This window comes from Plecotus auritus, assembly GCF_963455305.1.
Source record: "Plecotus auritus genome assembly, chromosome: 7".
Taxonomy (NCBI): Eukaryota; Metazoa; Chordata; class Mammalia; order Chiroptera; family Vespertilionidae; genus Plecotus; species Plecotus auritus.
The window spans coordinates 79846447-79865315 of NC_137774.1; the positions used below are offsets into that span (position 1 = coordinate 79846447).

At 41.8% G+C, this 18869-nt stretch overlaps 1 protein-coding gene across 3 annotated transcripts in view; it reads right to left on the minus strand.

The window, feature by feature from the left end:
* The window catches only part of GSPT1 (G1 to S phase transition 1), a 42846-nt gene extending 24819 nt beyond the window's left edge, over nt 1-18027 (minus strand). The window contains exons 1-4 of one of the 3 annotated variants that reach the window (XM_080680428.1): nt 17323-18006; nt 4557-4598; nt 4399-4440; nt 976-1203 (exon numbers count right to left, since the gene is read on the minus strand). In XM_080680428.1, coding sequence (XP_080536554.1) covers nt 976-1203; nt 4399-4440; nt 4557-4598; nt 17323-17674 — 664 coding nt within the window. In that variant the 5' untranslated portion in view covers nt 17675-18006. Of the gene's footprint in view, nt 1-975; nt 1204-4398; nt 4441-4556; nt 4599-17322 lie in introns of all 3 variants that reach the window. The other 2 variants (XM_080680430.1, XM_080680429.1) reach the window with 2 other exon arrangements.
* Between the last annotated feature and the right edge of the window lie 842 nt (nt 18028-18869).

The following is an 18869-nucleotide window of genomic DNA, read 5'->3' on the forward strand; positions in this document are numbered from 1 at the left end:
ATCATTGATGTTTCTGTCTCTCCCTTCAACTCTGAAATCAATAAAAAAAAAACAACAAAAAACCTACTTTAAGAAAAAAACAAAAAAACCCTAAGGGAGCTTTAGAGGACAACAAAAATAGCCAAGAGCTATGACTACATTTAAGTAGTCTGCCTTTTATTTTTAGTAGACATTAGTGTTCCTATACAAATTTCAAAGGAGTTCTTGCTACTAAAAAAATAGAAGGGTGTATCATCATATTCAGGGGAAGGCAGAGATAAAGGGAAGAAAAAAAAGGACACAATTGTATTATTTTCTTCTCAGAATGTTGGGGAAAAGTTAGTTGATTAAATATCTAAGTAAATCAAATGGGTGGGAGGTGGGGGTTGCTAAATCAGCAACCTATTACTAATTCTCATATTCCACAACATTAAACTACATAGTAAAGTTAATACAATAAACTTAATTAAGTTCACACATAGAAAAGGCACATTCCCTAGGATATTAACATATCATAATATGCTCAGCTATCATCAAAGGCTAATTTACGCATTATATAAAAATATACTGAAGCTTCTTTTCTTCCAGCTTCTATGCCATTACAAAATTGTTCATCTGCCCACCCTTTGAGAACAAAGTATTTGTTGAAAACTTTCTGCCAGCTAAGTTCAGTTTCATGAAACATCTACAAGTTATTAAAAAGATGTTCTGTTTGCCCTAGCTGGTTTGGCTCAATGGATAGAGTGTCAGCCTGCGGACCAGATCCCAGGTTTGATTCCGGCCAAGGGCACATGCCTGGTTTGTGGGCTCGATCCCCAGTAAGGGGCATGCAAGAGGCAGCCAATCAGTGATTCTCTCACATCATTGATGTTTCTATCTCTCTTTCCCTCTCCCTTCCTCTCTGAAATCAATAAAATATATATATTTTTAAAATATAATTAAAAAAAAAAAAAGATGTTCTGTTTTATGTACCCAATATAGCTATGAGTGACTTACCTACATGCCCAATGAATACTACATTTACATGTTCTTTTTTAGGAGCACCTGGCGGTGCAACCACAGACTTAGGTTTTGGTATTTCCTCTTCCTCTTCCATCATTTCTTGGGCATTTTCTTCTGGGGGCTTTCCATCTCCCAAGGAACCACCCCCTGGCTCTGCTTCACTTATTTCTTCTTTGTGCTCCCATGATTCTTCTGGGGACATTTCTGTCTCTCCATTTTCTACTGAAAGAAGGCATTTTAATTTAGTATTCTAAAAAAGATCTATAACATATACAGGTACTTTAAAACATAGGTGCTTTCAATAAATGGAACTTTGCATATTTAGCTCCATTTCCTAATGTCTAGTGACACGTAAGCAAGAAAATCTCTTTCACAACAGAAATGAATAATAGCTTTCAAGGTGGCCACACTGCTGACATCACAGCTTGACTCAGATACTATGAGAGTTGCTATTTTACCAAAGCTTCATTTTCATTAGGACAAACAACATGTAAGCAGGAGATCTAACTTTCTTAACAGCCCTGTTATTCCAGTGTTAAGATGACCTGACAGTAGAAAAAGGGGAAATTTTTAAATCAGAACATAGGAAAAGTGTGAAAGAATTTAGAAGATCTTTTCTTTTTCCTCTGCAAGTAATAACTTTGGCTTCAAGTTGGGAATATGAAACCCTTAAGAGTAATAAAGTTACAAAAGGGGAGAAAAAATTTCACGAACTAATTGGAAGAGATACAACTATTTAAACTGACTTTAGAGGGAGAAACCAAGATGGCGGCATAGGTAAACACCTAAACTGCTGCCTCGCACAACAATTTCAAAACTACAACTAAAAGACAAAACGGACATCATCCAGAACCACAGGAAGGCTGGCTGAGTGGAAATTCTACAACTAGAAGGAAAGAGAAAAGCACACTGAGACTCAGAGGAGCTGCAAGAGACAGAGGTACTGAGATGCGCACAGAGGGGACTGGCAACTAAGTTCGCGGCTGGCTTTGTCAAACAGGAGGGAGACAAAAGCTCCCCACTGCACTGAACTCCAGTTCTGGGCGAGACTGTGGGGACCCAGACTCATTCAGGGAGAAACTGGACTGTCTGGCAGCAGGCAGATCTAGGGCGGATTTCTCTCAGAGGTGTTTGCAGCGATTACCACAGGACAATGAGATACAGGGGCCTATTAAGGCAGGGCTGATGGGAAACCAATGCTGTCTGCTCCACCCTGAGACTCCGCCCCATCCAAGCCGAGCACAGAAGCTTTTGAAAGTCTTGTCTCATAAGGGTGTCTCCAGCACAGAAGTTCTCCCAGCATAGACACAGCTGATCCTCACAACCAATTGGACTGGAGGTCAAGTCCTCCCAGTGATACCAACAACAATCAAGGCTTAACTACAACAAGACTGTGCCCACAGCCCACAAAGGGGTGCACCAAAAGTGTCCACCGCAGGTAACTGGGGAGGCTGAGCCACTGGGCCCTATAGGACACCTAGCACATAAACCCACTCTATCAACTCAGGGAAGCAGCCAAAATGCGGAGACAAAGAAACAGATCACAAATGAAAGAAATGGAGGAAAGCAAATGACTGGATATAGAGTTCAAAACCACGGTTATAAGGTTTTTCAAGAATTTCCTAGAAAAGGCCGATAAATTTAGCAAGACCCTCAAGGATATGAAAAAGGACCAACTAGAAATTAAGCATACACTGACTGAAATAAAAAATATTATACAGAGATCTAACAGCAGACTATAGGATCGCAAGAATCAAAGATTTGAAATACAAAGAAGCAAAAAACACTCAACCGGAAAAGCAAAAAGTAAAAAGAATCCAAAAATATGAAGATAGTGTAAAGGAGCCTCTGGGACAACTTCAAGCATACCAACATCAGAATTATGGGGGTGCCAGAAGAAGAGAGAGAGCAAGATACTGAAAACCTATTTGAAGAAATAATGACTGAAAACTTCCCCCACCTGGTGAAAAAATTGACTTACAAGTCCAGGAAGCACAGAGAACCTCAAACAAAAGGAATCCAAAGAGGACGACACCAAGACACATCATAGCCGAAACCGGTTTGGCTCAGTGGATAGAGCGTCGGCCTGCGGACTGAAGGGTCCCGGGTTCGATTCCGGTCAAGGGCATGTACCTTGGTTGCAGGCACATCCCCAGTGGGTGGTGTGCAGGAGGCAGCTGATCGATGTTTCTCTCTCATCGATGTTTCTAGCTCTCTATCCCTCTCCCTTCCTCTCTGTAAAATATCAATAAAATATATTAAAAAAAAAAAAAAAAGACACATCATAATTAAAATGCCAAGAGCAAAAGACAAAGAGAGAATATTAAAAGCAGCAAGAGAGCCCTGACCGGTTTGGCTCTGTGGATAGAGCGTCGGCCTGCAGACTAAAGGGTCCCAGGTTCGATTCCGGTCAAGGGCATGTACCTCAGTTGCAGGCACATCCCCAGTAGGGAGTGTGCAGGAGGCAGCTGAATCGATGTTTCTCTCTCATCGCTGTTTCTAACTCTCTATCCCTCTCCCTTCCTCTCTGAAAAAAATCAGTAAGACATATTTAAAAGCAGCAAGAGAAAAACAGTTAGTTACCTACAAGGGAGCACCCATATGACTGTCAGCTGATTTCTCAACAGAAACTATGCAGGCCAGACAGGAGTGGCAAGAAATATTCAAAGTGATGAACAGCAAGAACCTACAACCAAGATTACTCTACCCAGCAAAGCTATCATTCAGAATTGAAAGGCAGATAATGAGCTTCACAGGTAAGAAAAAGCTAAAGGAGTTCATCACCACCAAACCAGTATTATATGAAATGCTAAAAGGTACTCTTTAAGAAGAGGAAGAAGAAGAAAAGGGTAAAGATAAAAATTATGAACAACAAATACATATCTATCAACAAGTGAATCTAAAAATCAAGTGAATAAAAAAATCTGATGAACAGAATAAACTGGTGAATATAATAGAATCGGGGGCATAGAAAGGGAGTGGACTGACAATTCTCAGGAGGAAAGGGGTGTGGGGGTGCGGGAAGAGACTGGACAAAAATTATACACCTATGGATGAGGACGGGGGGGGGGGGCGGGATAGGGGGAGGGTAAGGGCAGAGGGTGGGGGGGGAACCGGGTGGAGGGGAGCTATGGGGGAAAAAAGAGGAACAATTTTAATAATCTGAACAATAAAGATTTATTAAATTAAAAAAATAAATAAAATAAACTGACTTTAACATGCCTCCATTCAATTCTTTTATATTTGCAACACTAAATTTATCACAGCAGTATTAATGTCCAAATCTTCATAGCAAACACTCAATGTCAGTTTTAAATGTAGGCATTATAATAATCATAACACTTACATTTGCACCTTAAATCTTGAGAGTGAAAGAGTTTCTTATTACTGTATTAATATGGTCAGAAATTTTCTTACCAACAGGTTCTGAAAGTTCCATGCTAACAGCTGAATTTGAACCTAGACAAGAAATTGAGATATAATATATATTTACAAAGCAATGTCTAGCTTTACACACCATTACACAACTTGTTTTCTCAAATTAAATATTACAAGGTCACATCATAGAAAATTACCTTCACACAACGACTGTTCCTCTTGAGAAGGTTCCACAGGTGCTGTTTAATAGAAATAAGTTCTATTAAAAATTAAGATCTATATATCCATTTTACTTACATTTTTTTAAATACAAAAGTTCAAAACACAACAAAAATCTCAATAATTCAGATCAATGACTAACTCAGGTATTCCAATCAGAAGTCTCTGTTTAACCTACTTTAAAAAAAAAATAAGTAACTGAAATATATTCATAAAAGAATGCTTATTCTCTTACTTTGCTTCATAAACTTTTCCTTCACAGATATTATAAAAGCAATCTGTTGCCCAGCACATATCAAATTTATAAAATTTTGCTCAACAAATACACATTACTTCTCTAAATTCCCTTAGTAGCTCTAGCCTAAGGCTATGATTAGCCCTTTTTATGATTGTATAATCACATTATCATCAAGATCCTCAAATAAATTATATTTGATAACAAAATAAAGTACTTCAGATAAAATCCTCCAACTATATATAGGCCTTTACATCTCAGAAAGGCAATTACAAGGATGCCAGTTTTGCCCTATGTTAGAATTCTAAGGTCAAGCACAATCCCATTTCCACACCACAAATCTACCTATGACATCACTAGAAGAGATATATACTGTTCCCCAACTATGCTTAAATTTATTTTTTATACTTGATAAACTTAAATGATTCTCTAATATGAAAGTACCCCTGCTTTAAAGAATCTGCAAAATACAAAAAAAGACATCAAAGAATTTGAAGTCACGTGAATCCTACACACAAAGTAATCTATAATAATAAAAGCGTAACATGTGGACGTCCTTCCAGACGAAGCCAGGGCTGCAAGGGAAGCCCAGGTCCCGGGTGCCAGAGGGAAGCCGGTGCCGGCAGCTTGGGGAAGGAAGGCCTACTCTTGCACCAATTTTGTGCATCGGGCCTCTAGTAAAGAATTGGTGTGGCTCAATGGTTGAGCATAGACTTATGAACCAGGAGGTCACGGTTCAATTCCCAGTCAGGGCACTTGCCCGAGTTGCGGGCTCAATCCCCAGTATGGGGATGTATAGGAGGCAGGTGATCGATGATTCTCTCTCATCACTGATGTTTCTATCTTTCTCCCTCCCTCTCTGAAATCAATAAATATATTTACTTAAAAAAAATAATTAATTCATAACCAGCAAAACTCATTTTAAAATCACTACGGGGGGCCGAAACCGGTTTGGCTCAGTGGATAGAGTGTCGGCCTGCAGACTGAAGGGTCCCGGGTTCGGTTCCGGTCAAGGGCATGTACCTTGGTTGCGGGCACATCCCCAGTGGGGGGTGTGCAGGAGGCAGCTGATCGATGTTTCTCTCTCATCGATGTTTCTAACTCTCTATCCCTCTCCCTTCCTCTCTGTAAAAAATCAATAAAATATATTTTTTAAAAAAAATCACTACGGGGGGAGGGGTAGAAGAAGGTAAAAAGGGGGGTTAAATGGTAATAAGAGAGAATATTGACTTGGGGTGGTGAACACAATACAATATACAGATGACGTATTATAGAGTTTTACCCCTGAAACCTATATAATTTTATTAGCTAATATCACACCCCAATAAATTCTAATAAAAAATAATAAAACCACTGCCAGAAAGTATTAACACCTATAAGAGTCAAGAAAAGGTATTGGACCCAACCTTTAATAACAACTAGTGTTGAAGAAAGCAATTTTCTGCCCCTGAAAGGTAAAGGGCAATCAAGGCTTTCTGACAGAAGTGACATATTGAGTATCACTTAGGAAGATCATTCTATGGTAGTATACAGAAGAACTAGAGAGGGAAAGACACTACAGGCAGAAAGACCAGCATCACTACTACAAGAAAGCATGCCATTATGATATCTGAGCAATAAAACTAGAGGTGGGATTAAGTGCACAGATAATGGATGCAATATCTAACAGGATTAGGAAGAAAGAGTGAAAGATTTAAGATGACCCCCAACCTATGTCACAGAAGTGGAGGGGGGGCAGCAACTAGGTTTAGAAGGGAACAGGAATTGTACTTCAGACATAAAAGAGATTAACCTTTGTTCATTTTTCTATTTCAAAGCAAAGTTTGTGGGTAAGGAAAAAATATACAATTTTGAGATGAAGCCAGGCAATGCTAAGTGAATAAAGTTCATATGCCACCTTAGAGATGGAAGAGGTAGCATGTAGTAGCAAAAGAGGCTAGAACTGAGCTGACTCCTGACTTTAAATCATGGCTTGTCACTAACAAGTTGTAAGATGCAATTATTTCATTGAAATTATGGAAATTACGTGCCAATCACCTGACAGGACTATTGAACAGATTAAATGAAAAAACAAAACAAAACCTTTGTTTAGTGACAAATAACTTCTGGCACCTATCAGATATTCAACAAATGACAATCTTCATACCCTAATGTGTACTGAGTATCAACTAAATTTTACCAGCATATACCGAGTATCTATTATGGCCAGACAGGGATACCAAGCTCTCACAAATCGATACAATGCTGGATGTGGGGGTGACCCTAACTCCAACTTACGTTTTTGGTTATTTATTTATTTATCTTTCTTGTTGAAAGTATTACATTCGTCCCCTTTTCTCCCCATTGCCCCCTTCTAGCCCACTTCTGTCCCCAACCCCAGGCCTTCACCACACTATTTGTCTGTGTCCAAGGGTTAATATCTCCCCACCCACCCACTCTCCCCCACCTTCTCTGAGATTCCACAGTCTGTTCCATGTTTCCATGTCTCTGGATCCAATTGGTTCATCAGTTTATTTTGTTCATTAGATTCCACATATGAGTGAGATCATGTGATACTTGTCTTTCTCTGAATATCTCACTTAGTATGATACTCTCCAGGTCCCTCCATGCTGTCTCAAAGGGTGAGAGATCCTTCTTTCTTACTGCTGCATAGTATTCCATGGTATAAATGTACCACAGCTTTTTTATCCACTCATCTACTGATGGGCACTTGAGCTATTTCCAGATCGTGGCTATTGTAAATTGTGCTGCTATGAACATAAGGGTACAGACTTTCTTTCTGATTGGTGTTTCAGGTTTCTTAGGGCATATTCCTAGAAGTGGGATCATTGGGTCAAATGGCAGTTCCATATTTAATTTTTTGAGGATACTTCATACTGTTTTCCATAATGGCTGAACCAGTCTGCATTCCCACCAGTAGTGTACTAGGGTTCCCTTTTCTCTACATCTTTGTCAACAGTTGTCATTTGTTGATTTTTTTATGACAGCCATTCTGGCAGGTGTGAGGTGATACCTCACTGTTTTTTAATCTGCATCTCTTGGATGATAGTGACTTTGAGCATTTTTTCATGTGTCTATTGGTCTTCTGTATGTGCACTTTGGAGAAGTGTGTATTTAGATCCTTTGCCCATATTTTAATTGGATTGTCTTCCTTTTGTTAAGTGGAATGAGTTCCTTATATACTTTGGATATTAACCCCTTATCAGGTGTATCATTGGCAAATATGTTTTCCCATATAGTGGGCTCATTTTCATTTTGTTGATGCAGCAGCTTATTTTGATATAGTCCCATTTGTTTTTTTTCTCCTTTGTTTCCTTTGCCCTAGGAAATATACCAGCAAAAATACTGTTCCAAGAGAAGTTTGAAATTTTGCTGTCTATGGTTTCCTCTAGGATTTTTATGGTTTCACAACTTAAATTGAAGTATTTTTGAGTTTATTCTTGGGTATGGTGTAAGTTGGTAGTCTAGTTTCATTTTTTTGCATGTACCTGTCCAATTTTCCCAACACCATTTATTGAAGAGACTGTCTTTACTCCACTGTATGCTCTTGCCTCCTTTGTCAAATATTAATTTATATTAATTAATATTGTTAGGGTGGTGGTGTTTTTTTTGTTAATCCTCACCCAAGGATATTTTTTTCCATTGATTTTTAGAGAGAGTAGAAGGGATAAATAGAAGGAGATAGAGAGAGAGAAAAGGAGAGAAACATTGATGTCAGATAGACACATCGATTGGTTTCCTCCCTCATGCACACCAACCAGGATAGGGATTGAACCTTCGACCCTTTGATTCACAGGCTGACTCTCTAACCACTGAGCAAAAACCAGCCAGGGCTTTATTGAACTTTTATGTGCTGTTTGCTCTCTCATTTAAATGCCATCAAAACCCTATGAAATACTATAATCACCACCATCTAACATACAGACATAACAGACTGAGCTGGGCTTTTCCATATTATACAAGAGCCTTTCCTCAAACAGCCTCTGTTGAAAATTCTTCCTATATAATAAAAGGCTAATATGCAAATTGTCCCTACGAGCCAGAGTCCGGCCGACCACGAGTTACATGTGTGCTGACCACCGGGGGTGGCAAGGAACATGGCAGGCTTTGGCGATGGGGCCTGCAGCCAGGGGAATGGAGGCCGGCCAGCAGTAGCGGCAGGCAGCCGGGAGAAGGGAGGCCCCAGCCTGCAGCCGGCAGCCACTAGGTACCCTACCTGTGCATGAATTTCGTGCACTGGGCCTCTAGTCAGTCAATAAAAGTAAATTAAGTTATGATGTACAAGTATTTTAAAACAGGAAAAAGACTGAGACAACTAGTATGGTGGGCTCCCCCTCTTCACCTAATAAGATAGCCCTCAAACTGTAAGTGAGCTTTTCAAAATGAAAAAGTACAGCCAAAACCGGTTTGGCTCAGTGGATAGAGCGTCGGCCTGCGGACTGAAGGGTCCCAGGTTCGATTCCGGTCAAGGGCATGTAGCTTGGTTGCGGGCACATCCCCAGTGGGAGGTTGCAGGAGGCAGCTGATCGATGTTTCTGACTATCTATCCCTCTTCCTTCTTCTCTGTAAAAAAATCAATAAAAAATATATTTAAAAAAAAAAAAAAAAGTACATACAACTGACCACCTAGTTCTAGAACCAACTCTTAGATTTACAAAAATGCAGTATTTTATACTTTACATGCATAAAGCTGTGAAGTACTTCTTAGAACAGTGTCATTAGTCATGAGACCACCTCCACATGGCTGCATAATGCAGGATAATAAAAAAATCTGTTCCGTTTTATTTTCCAAAGCATCCTACATTTATAATGTTTGTCTTAAGTTTGTCAAGCTCATAGAAGCAGAGTCAAGTACCACAAGCAATGAAATGCTTAATATACTGAAACTAATACAAAATAATATTAACTGAATGTAAACTCTAATGGAAAAGAAAATAATATTATAAGGTAGTATTAACTGAATGTAAACTGTAATGGAAAAGAAAATAAACCTTAACCGGTTTGGCTCAGTGGATAGAGCTTTCGGCCTGCAGACCTAAGGGATTCCGGTCAAGGGCATGTCTTGGTTGGAGGCTCCTCCCCAGCCCAGGGCCCTGGTTGGGGCGCATGCAGGAGGCAACTAGTCGATGTGTTTCTCTCACATCAATATTCCTCTCTGTCTTTCCCTCTCTCTAAAACTCAATGGAAAAATATCCTTGGGTGAAGATTAAAAAAAGAAAAAAATGTTTAATTTACAGGTAGTGATGATATTAAAGTAAGAAGTTGACCAGTTTCGTTATGTTGGAAAAAAGCTTTCCATGTATTGAGATGATGGATCACATTTATGAACCTTAGCAACATTTGCCAACTGATGTTTTTGGAATAATGAGCCAGAAAAATAACAGATATAGCAAAATGATTTTTAAATGTAAACTTCTCAATATAGTTATACCCAGTATTCACAAATGCACAAGCAACCTTCTCTTGTTAATTCCACTCTGGTCTTATTCATAATGCATATGACATCCAGATTTTACTGACTACTAATTTGCAGGGGTGTTGAATTCTACTAAGCCCAAAGTCATTGATCATGGTTAGCAAACAGATGACCACTGTAATATGAATGGTTCATATCTGCTAGTGAAAGAGAAGTTAGTAAACCTCCCGAGGAATGAAATTATGGCTTCACATTTCCAGTGGTATCTCTATGCTCAGAAACACATCCTTATTAAGTATTCAAACAGGAACAATTCTAATTAAGTGGAAAAGTTATCTGAGTGTGGCAGGTTTTTTTTAAATGTATTTTTATTGATTTCAGAGAGGAATGGAGAGGGAGCGAGAGACAGAAACATCAATGATGAGAAAAATTGATCAGCTGCCTCCTGCACGTACCACTCTGTGGATAGAGCCTGCAACCTGGGAATCTGACTGGGATTCGAACTGTGACCTCCTGGTTCATAGGTGAACGCTCAACCACTGAGCTATGCCGGCTGGGCTAAGTGTATCAGTTTTGAATAAAACTGTCATACCCCAAATTGAAAAGAGAAACTAATACTACTGTTTATAATACAGGAAGACTAATGAACTGGCTATTACTAATGAACTAGGTATATTAACACAAATTTTAAAATAAGAAGTGCAAAAATTTTAACAGAAGACAGTCAGATAGTAGTTTAATACAGATGATAATCTGGATTTCTAAATGGTTAGTTAAAATTTGGTCATAGTGCCTTGACCGGTTTGGCTCAGTGGTAGAGCGTCGGCCTACAGACTAAAGGGTCCCAGGTTCGATTCCGGTCAAGGGCATATACCTTGGTTGCGGGCACATCCCCAGTAGGAGGTGGGCAGGAGGCAGCTGATCGATGTTTCTAACTCTCTATCCCTCTCCCTTCCTCTCTGTAAAAAAAAAATCAATAAAATATATTTTTTAAAAAAAGAAAAGACGCCCTAACCGGTTTGGCTCAGTGGATAGAGCGTCAGCCTGCGGACTGAAGGGTCCCAGGTTCAATTCTGGTCAAGGGCACATGCCCAAGTTGCGGGCTCGATCCCCAGTGGGGGAGCCTGCAGGAGGCAGCCAATCAATGATTCTCTCTCATCATTGATGTTTCTATCTCTCTCTCCCTCTTCCTTCCTCTCTGAAATTAATAAAAATATATTTTAAAAAATGGGAAAATCCCTTTAAAAAATAAAAATAAAGAAAACAGATAGATCCTTAGTTTTATCATTAGGGTGACAAGATTGAAATTATTTACATAAGGAAATCTGTGAACAATTACTCTTCGCAGCTTTGAAAGCCCTCTGCACCCTCTGTATGGCCCTGTTACCATGCTGTGTCTTCCATTAGAGTAAATATGATCCCTTTCTAGATTCCTTGAGAACAATTTATTCATCTTGGTGCTGTCATTTCAAGTGCCTAGAACAGCATCCTGCATTCTGTAGGCAGTTCATTAATTGTTATACATATATCTGAGCAAAACCAGATTCACATCTCAAAAATTTCCATTCTAATACTGCTAACTCACCCGCCCATAAGGTTATCCAGTCTCTTTTTTTCTTTCTCTTCAACCAGAAAAACAATACTATTTCAACACTAAGACATTTCCTCCCCAGCAAACAAAAGCAAGCAAAACAAAGCTTAAAATCTGTCCTCTATTAATATCTCCCTAACTTGCCCTGATAAACTTTAATTGCTGCCCTTTCATGCAATACGATTCAGAAAAGGTGAAAAATAAAGGACAAAAGAATGCAAAAAGCTCTATACTCACTGCACTAAATAAAACTTGTTTCAAAGACAGTTTATTCTCAATCAAAATTTCTAACAGTTTAAACTGCTCAACATGGCGCAGCACTTGTTCCTTAAATCCTCCTGCCCAAGTCATTCAAGCATGTAGAATCATGAAACAAGGGCCCAAATTCAATAACCTAATAATCAGTAAGTCAAGATTGGGGGGGCAATGGGGAGAGAGAGAGAGAGAGCACTGCCTGTGCTGTGCAGTGGTTAGAGCCTTGGCCCTAGCCACCAATGATTTGAGAATTCAATTCCCGGTCAAGTTCAGGTACCTGAGTTACAGATTCGATCCCCGGCCCATGCAGGAGGCAACCAATTAATGTCTGTCTGTCCCTCTCTCCTTCCCACCCTTTCTTTTAAAAAAAAAAAAAAAAAAAGAAAGAAAAGAAAAGAATGGGAAAAATATCCTCAGGTGAGGATTAACCACACACACACACGCACGCACGCACGCACGCACGCACGCACGCACGCGCGCGCGCAATAGTTTCCCCTGATCTCCTCTGTCCACTCTATTCTATTTACTGTCCCACAGAAGCCAGAAAAATTCTGTATATTACAATTGTTATTACAGGCCATTTCAGTCTTAGAGGAAAAAGAAAACAAATCTAAAGCCAATAACCTTATTTATCCAAACTTATCTGTCAGTCAATAGGTAATGTTTAATAATAATAAAGTTTAAGAGTTCTTCTGGAGGAAACAAGCATTACCAGTTTGATTCTGTATCTTCTCTACTCTAGGGTCCCAAAGACATCCCCTTTGAGACTATTGAGTGAAGCATCCACCAAGTAACAAGCCTTCCAGTGAAGGTGGATAACACTTTGTTGCATAACTTCGTGAATATGCCAAAAACAACTGAACAGTACATTTTTTAAAGGTGAATTTCATGTTATATTAATATTTCAATCATTAAAAAAAAATCCCTTCCAACATACAGCCATTCAGTGAAAACCAAGCACTACAAAACAAATATTTCTTTTAAAATTCAAGTTCCACAATATAATGTGCTACATTTTGGAGATAGATCTTCCTCTGAGGACTGCTGGTTTTATTCTATACTTATTTTTTTAATGGCAGAGTTTTGAGAAATGTTGAGGGTGGAACAGTGGAAAGAGCATTACACCATTACTTTAGAAGCTAGGCTGCTCTTAAATCCAAGTGCTATAGTCTGAATATTTGTGCCCCACCTTTACCCCCCAAATTCTTAAGTTAAAATCCTATCACCAGAAGTGATAGTATTAGGTGGGGCCTTTGGAGGGCCCTTCGTATTGAGGGTGGAGCCCTCATGAATGGGATTAATGTCTTTACAAAGAGCTCTCTTGCCCCTGCAGCCGTAAGAGGACACAAGAAGTCAATAGTCTAGAAGAGGGCCTCAGCTCAACCAGACTGGCACCCCATCACAGACTTCCAGCCTCCAGGACTGTGAGCAATAAATGTCTCTTTTCTTTCAGCTTTAATATTTTGTTATAGCAGCCCAAATGGACTAAGACACCAAGTAACTAACCCTGACTAGCATTGCTAAACCTGTTTCTCATTTACTGGGGGGGAAAAAAAAAGACTGAACTAGGTGCAAACTGGAGCTTAAAGTACATTCTACCATAGAAAACGTTTGTTCTGGTATATATAACCCTTGTCTTCATATTTTCATTCATTTTAGGACCTCTGTTTTAAAGAGCAATTACTTAGCCAATTTACTTGGCTCTGTACAGAGTACTGAACTAAAATGAATTACACCTAAATGGGTTCTACTTAGTCATGTCTTTGGAACCCTATATTAAATTTTCAAAGAGATCCTAGGTCAACACTGAAACCTAAGCTGGAATGGCTGGAAACAGGCATAACCAGCAGCCTTCTAGGGAAGGTGGATGACACTGTAAAAGTGCTCTCTGGTATCTAGTTTAAATACACACACACACACACACACACACACACACACGTCAAATTTCAGCTATGGCTTAACAACAAAAAGAAACATGTTAGCCCTACTGTCCATTTCCTCAGTATAAAAAAAAATGCAAACTTTATGATTCCTCCCTTGTAAACTCAATCTAAGTGCTGTTTCCATTTTTCCCCCTACTTCTTCCAAGCATAGTTTCTTGCTCTGATGGTATTTTATGGACTTGAATGGGTTTGGAACATGCAATCCAACAGTCCCACATAAGTCAGGACCTCAATTTAGAAAATCCATTCTTTTTCAAATAGATATCCTACAAAGGATAATTTTTAAAAACATAACTCACATTTTGTAGAAGCAGCTGGTAAAGTCTGTAACATCAAAATAAGTCTCTGATAAAAAAGAAAAAGTTGACCATAATGTAGGGACTTTCCTTACAACCACTTCCCTACACATTTTTACATCTCTAACTCCCAGTAGGTCAGAGAAAAGAATTAAAACTGCAAATTAAGCAACTATCAGGAAGAGGAAAAGTTCTCCTGGGTAAGAGTTAATGCCTAACCCAGAACTCATTGTTCAGTATGAGTTTTGATACATATAAGAAGGAACATGCTACCTAAAATGCTGGTTCCAGGACTGTAGGATTAATCATTTAAAAAGCATAGAATATCAGGGAAATATCAACCATACTGCTTTAGTATTTTAATTTTGATGTTGATAACACTGTAACAAAGACGACTTCTTTTTCTCATTAGCGTTTTATCTTGAGAACACAATATCTGGATTTATGTCTTATTCTTTAGGTATTTTGTATATCCCGAAGATCTGTACTATTCTAGGGAGTGACAGCTTAGGAGTGAAGATAATTTGAACTTACTCGTGTTTAGAGGGTATCTGAAATTAAACGAGGCAGATCCATCTACTCAGACCCAACCAGTGCCCTAAAGTAAATTTGCTTGAAGAAATCAGTTCCCAACGATTATAGGTAGAGAGGTTTTTTTAAAAAATATATTTTTATTGATTTAAGAGAGGAAGGGAGAGAGACAGAAACATCATCGATGACAAAGAATCGTGGATCGACCGCCTCCTGTACGCCCCCTTAGTGGGGATCAAGCCCACCACCCAGGCAGGTGCCCTTGACCAGAATCAAATTCGGGACACTTCAGTCCGCAGGCTGATACTCTATCCACTGAGCAAAACGGCCAGGGCCTCGGTGGAGAGTTTTTGATGTCCATATTCAAGTGTAGATCAAAGAAGCTCAACTACAAGGATTGTGGACTGACTGAAATGACAACTGGATTGAGCAAAAAAGGGGTGACGATTAAGACTCAAACTCAGTATGAACTAAGGCAGTGGAAGGACTCAGACAGAACATGTGAAATTCCTTAAATAAAAATTTATTAGCATAAAAAAAAAAAAAAGAGTTAATGCCTAGTCTGCCTAGTCATTCAACAACTGACTACCATTCCAGACCACTGCTCTAAGGATAGCTGTCCCTGATGACTGATGGCTGTCCCTGGATGGCTAATAGGTAGCTAGGCTGGAAATAGGTCTAGCTATAGTGGTGCTGATGGCTCCAGATTAAGGAGGGAGGACCAAAAAAGAAAATGTCTGGATAACAGAGATCCTTATGATAAGGCACTGGAAATAGGCACTTTTAGGAGCTGTTAAGTGGATTAGTTTAAGTAGCCAAAATGGCTTGACATAAGCAAAGAAATAAAAGCTAAGTAAGCCTCCTTGTTCAAAGGGAAAACATCACACACCCACACAAGCATAAGAAATACCAGTCAATAAAACAACCAAATCCAAACTGTGCTCACATATGTACATACTTGCAAAAGTATTTCTCCAAAGTCTCTTTTTGCCTCTAGAGAGAAAATTGTAGCAAAAGTTTCTGAAGAAACTAAACTTTTATGGTGTCCACTTATCTAAGAAATACTACAATACAGAACTTTAAAGAGAAATCAACAATCTGCTCTCACAAATTGCTGGGAATAACTACCATCCAGTTCCATACCCTCACTAGAATGCAAGGACATTCAGCCTTACCCTTTTTCTCTTTAAGCTAATACTAACAGTTCCTAAAATAAGCAACTTTTATTTTATTTATTTATTTATTTATTTAGTTAGTTAGTTAGTTAATCCTCACCTGAGGACATCTTTTCCTTTGCTTTTCTGAGAGTGGGAGGGAGGGATGGTGTGAGAGGCAGAGAGAAACCTTGGCGGGGAACCAAACCCACGACCCTGGGAGGACCAATGTTAACCAGATAGCAACACAGGCGAGGGTAATAGGCAACTTTTATAGAAGTTCACTCATTTGATATTCCTACAAAATCAGTACCTGAAAGCATGCTATTACTGAAGTAGCCCCCTAAATACAGGAAGGTTTTTAAAGACCGAACTTAACTTGAAACCACTGAAAGTTTGTCTACTACCTAAGGTCAGAACCGCACATGACTACTATTGTTATAACATGCTCAAGTGTCTGAATAGACTAGTTAACTGACACATAACATTAAATGAGTGAGTTTTACCCAACAACCTGAATAAGGTAAACGATTTTGACACACTGAAAATTCTAAGCCTGTCACTGACGGAGGAAAGTCCAAGTCCCACTTAAGAAAGGGAGCACACAAATTAATGTCATTTCCTACCCATGTTAAATGAGGTACTCTAACTTTGTGACATTTTGTGAACTTTACAAGCTTACAAAATGCGAAGGGTGAAAAAGATCTTTGTATTGATAGCCAACAGTTTCTGTCGGATCACAAGACTGCAATGCATCTTGGGATTCCTTTAGGCCGGTTCGGTGCCACAGATATTTAACACGTAATTACAGTTTCAATAATAGAAGTTGCAGCAAAAGACGCTCTCTCCTAGGCCTAAGGTGAAGAGAAAACTAGATTCATCCCAACTCCTCGGACCTTTCAACGCCCACCTACAGACTCGGGATTCCATCTGTCCTCACTTCTGGGCCTCGTGTTACTGCCCTGCCGCCGCCCCTTCTCCGTTCCATACGGTTCCCACCTTAAGTGGGTAACTGGGGCCACAGGCTCCAGCCCCAAGCCCCGCCAGTGTCCCCAGCGCGCTTCTCCCGCCCCGCCCGGCCCTCCGCCGCGGCCACCCCATGAGGCCGACTCCCCGGCCCCGGACCGCCCCACCCAAGACTGCCGGCGCCCGACACCGCTGTCAGCGCCCCACGTGCCGCCGGGCCCCACGTCCCCCGGCACTGCGAGGCGCACCGCCTCATCCCAGCCCACCCCATCCCAGGTGGGCCCAGGCCGCTGCTCCCGCCCTCGCAGCCCGGCTTCCCCCCGCGTCTCGGGGCTGCCCCGAGTCCCGACCCTTTACCCGAAGAGCCTTCCGCGCCGCTGCCGGTTCCGTGGTTGTTGGCCAAGGCGCCGGCTGAGGGTGGCGGCGGCTGGGCTAGGCCCCGCAGGAAAGACGGCACGAACTCGGCGGCGTGGACATTGGGCACGAAGGGTTTGGCGTTGACGTTGAGTTGCCGGCTGAAGGCCGCACTGAGGGGTTCACGCTGGGCCTCGGCCGCCGCCGCCAAAGGGCCGCCAGGGCCACCGCATGAGCCCGGCCCGGGGGCTTCCATGTCCGCCTGGTCCCAGCAGTCGGGCGCCGAGTCGCAGCTGCTGCTGCCGCTGCTGCTCCCGCCGCCGCCGACGCCGCCGCCACCACTGCCCGGATCCATGATCGGGGGGGCCGTGTGTGTGGTGAAGAGAGGGCGGGAAATGGAGGCGGGGGCGACCGGCCGGGAACGAGCAGGCCGCGCTGACCCCGGGAAGCGGCGAGGCAGAAGGGCCGAGGGCTAGCGACACAAACTCCGGCGGCGTCGCGGCGGCGGCTCCAGTCCCGACTCCGCACTCGCGACGACGGCGGCGGCGGCGGCTCAATCCTCCTCGTGTAAGCGAGCGGATCTCCTCCCACCCAACCCCAACCACCTCCGACAGCCTCAGCGCCAACCCCACGCCCGGCAGGGGTTGACCCCTCGCCGCCACCCGTACCTTCGCCTTGGTAGTTCCCGGCCCTGTGCGTTCCGCTTCCGGCTATGAAGCGCAGCGAAGACGGGACTACGAGTTCCGGCAGCGTCCGCGCGACCCCTCTGCGGTTTTCCCGGGGGCTGACGGGAGTCGAAGTTCTGGGGTCCGGGGCAACCGGAAGCGGCTCGGGCTCCCGGCAGGCAGCGCGAGGAAGCTGCGATGTAGTGGCGGCTCAGCGGCCTCACCTGTCACGGAGTGGGGGCAGGGGTCACCGAAGCAAGTCCTAGCGCGACTTGGCGAGTGTCTCAGCCTGCACAGTGGTCCACTCATCCTGTTAGGCACAGGATGCGGGGGGAAAAGCTCTCAGCTCCTGAAAATTCCTTCCTTTTCACCGCCTTCTGCCTCTCTGAATCCCTACCTGTTCTCTTTCTTTCCACCTTCCTTCTCCCCTCCCCCAGCCAGATTTTTTCCTGCATTTCAAGCCGACGCAGAGCGCGTTTCATTTTATGTATTCATTTGGTGGAAGAGGCAGTAAAACCGTGAGACATTACAACTTAAACTGTGATGTGGCTCGTAAAGCGCTTGGGCCCAGGCTCTGCCGGGGCAGAGGGTATTATTAACTGGAAAGTTTCAATGACTCACTGTTTGACTAGTCATTTAAATCCTTCACCCAAACTTTTCCATCCCCTCCTCCTCCGGCCAAGGGCTTTGCAAATTGAACAGGAGATTGCCATATTCCTTGTTGTATCCAACTGTACCCAACTAATAGGGTTATTTTGGTACATCCAGCTTCTTTTATGCACCATTAGTTCCATTAACGTGGTTTTATTTTGAATGGTCGGATTCGCTCAAGTTTATTCTCTTAGTACAGTGGTCGGCAAACCGCGGCTCGCGAGCCACATGCGG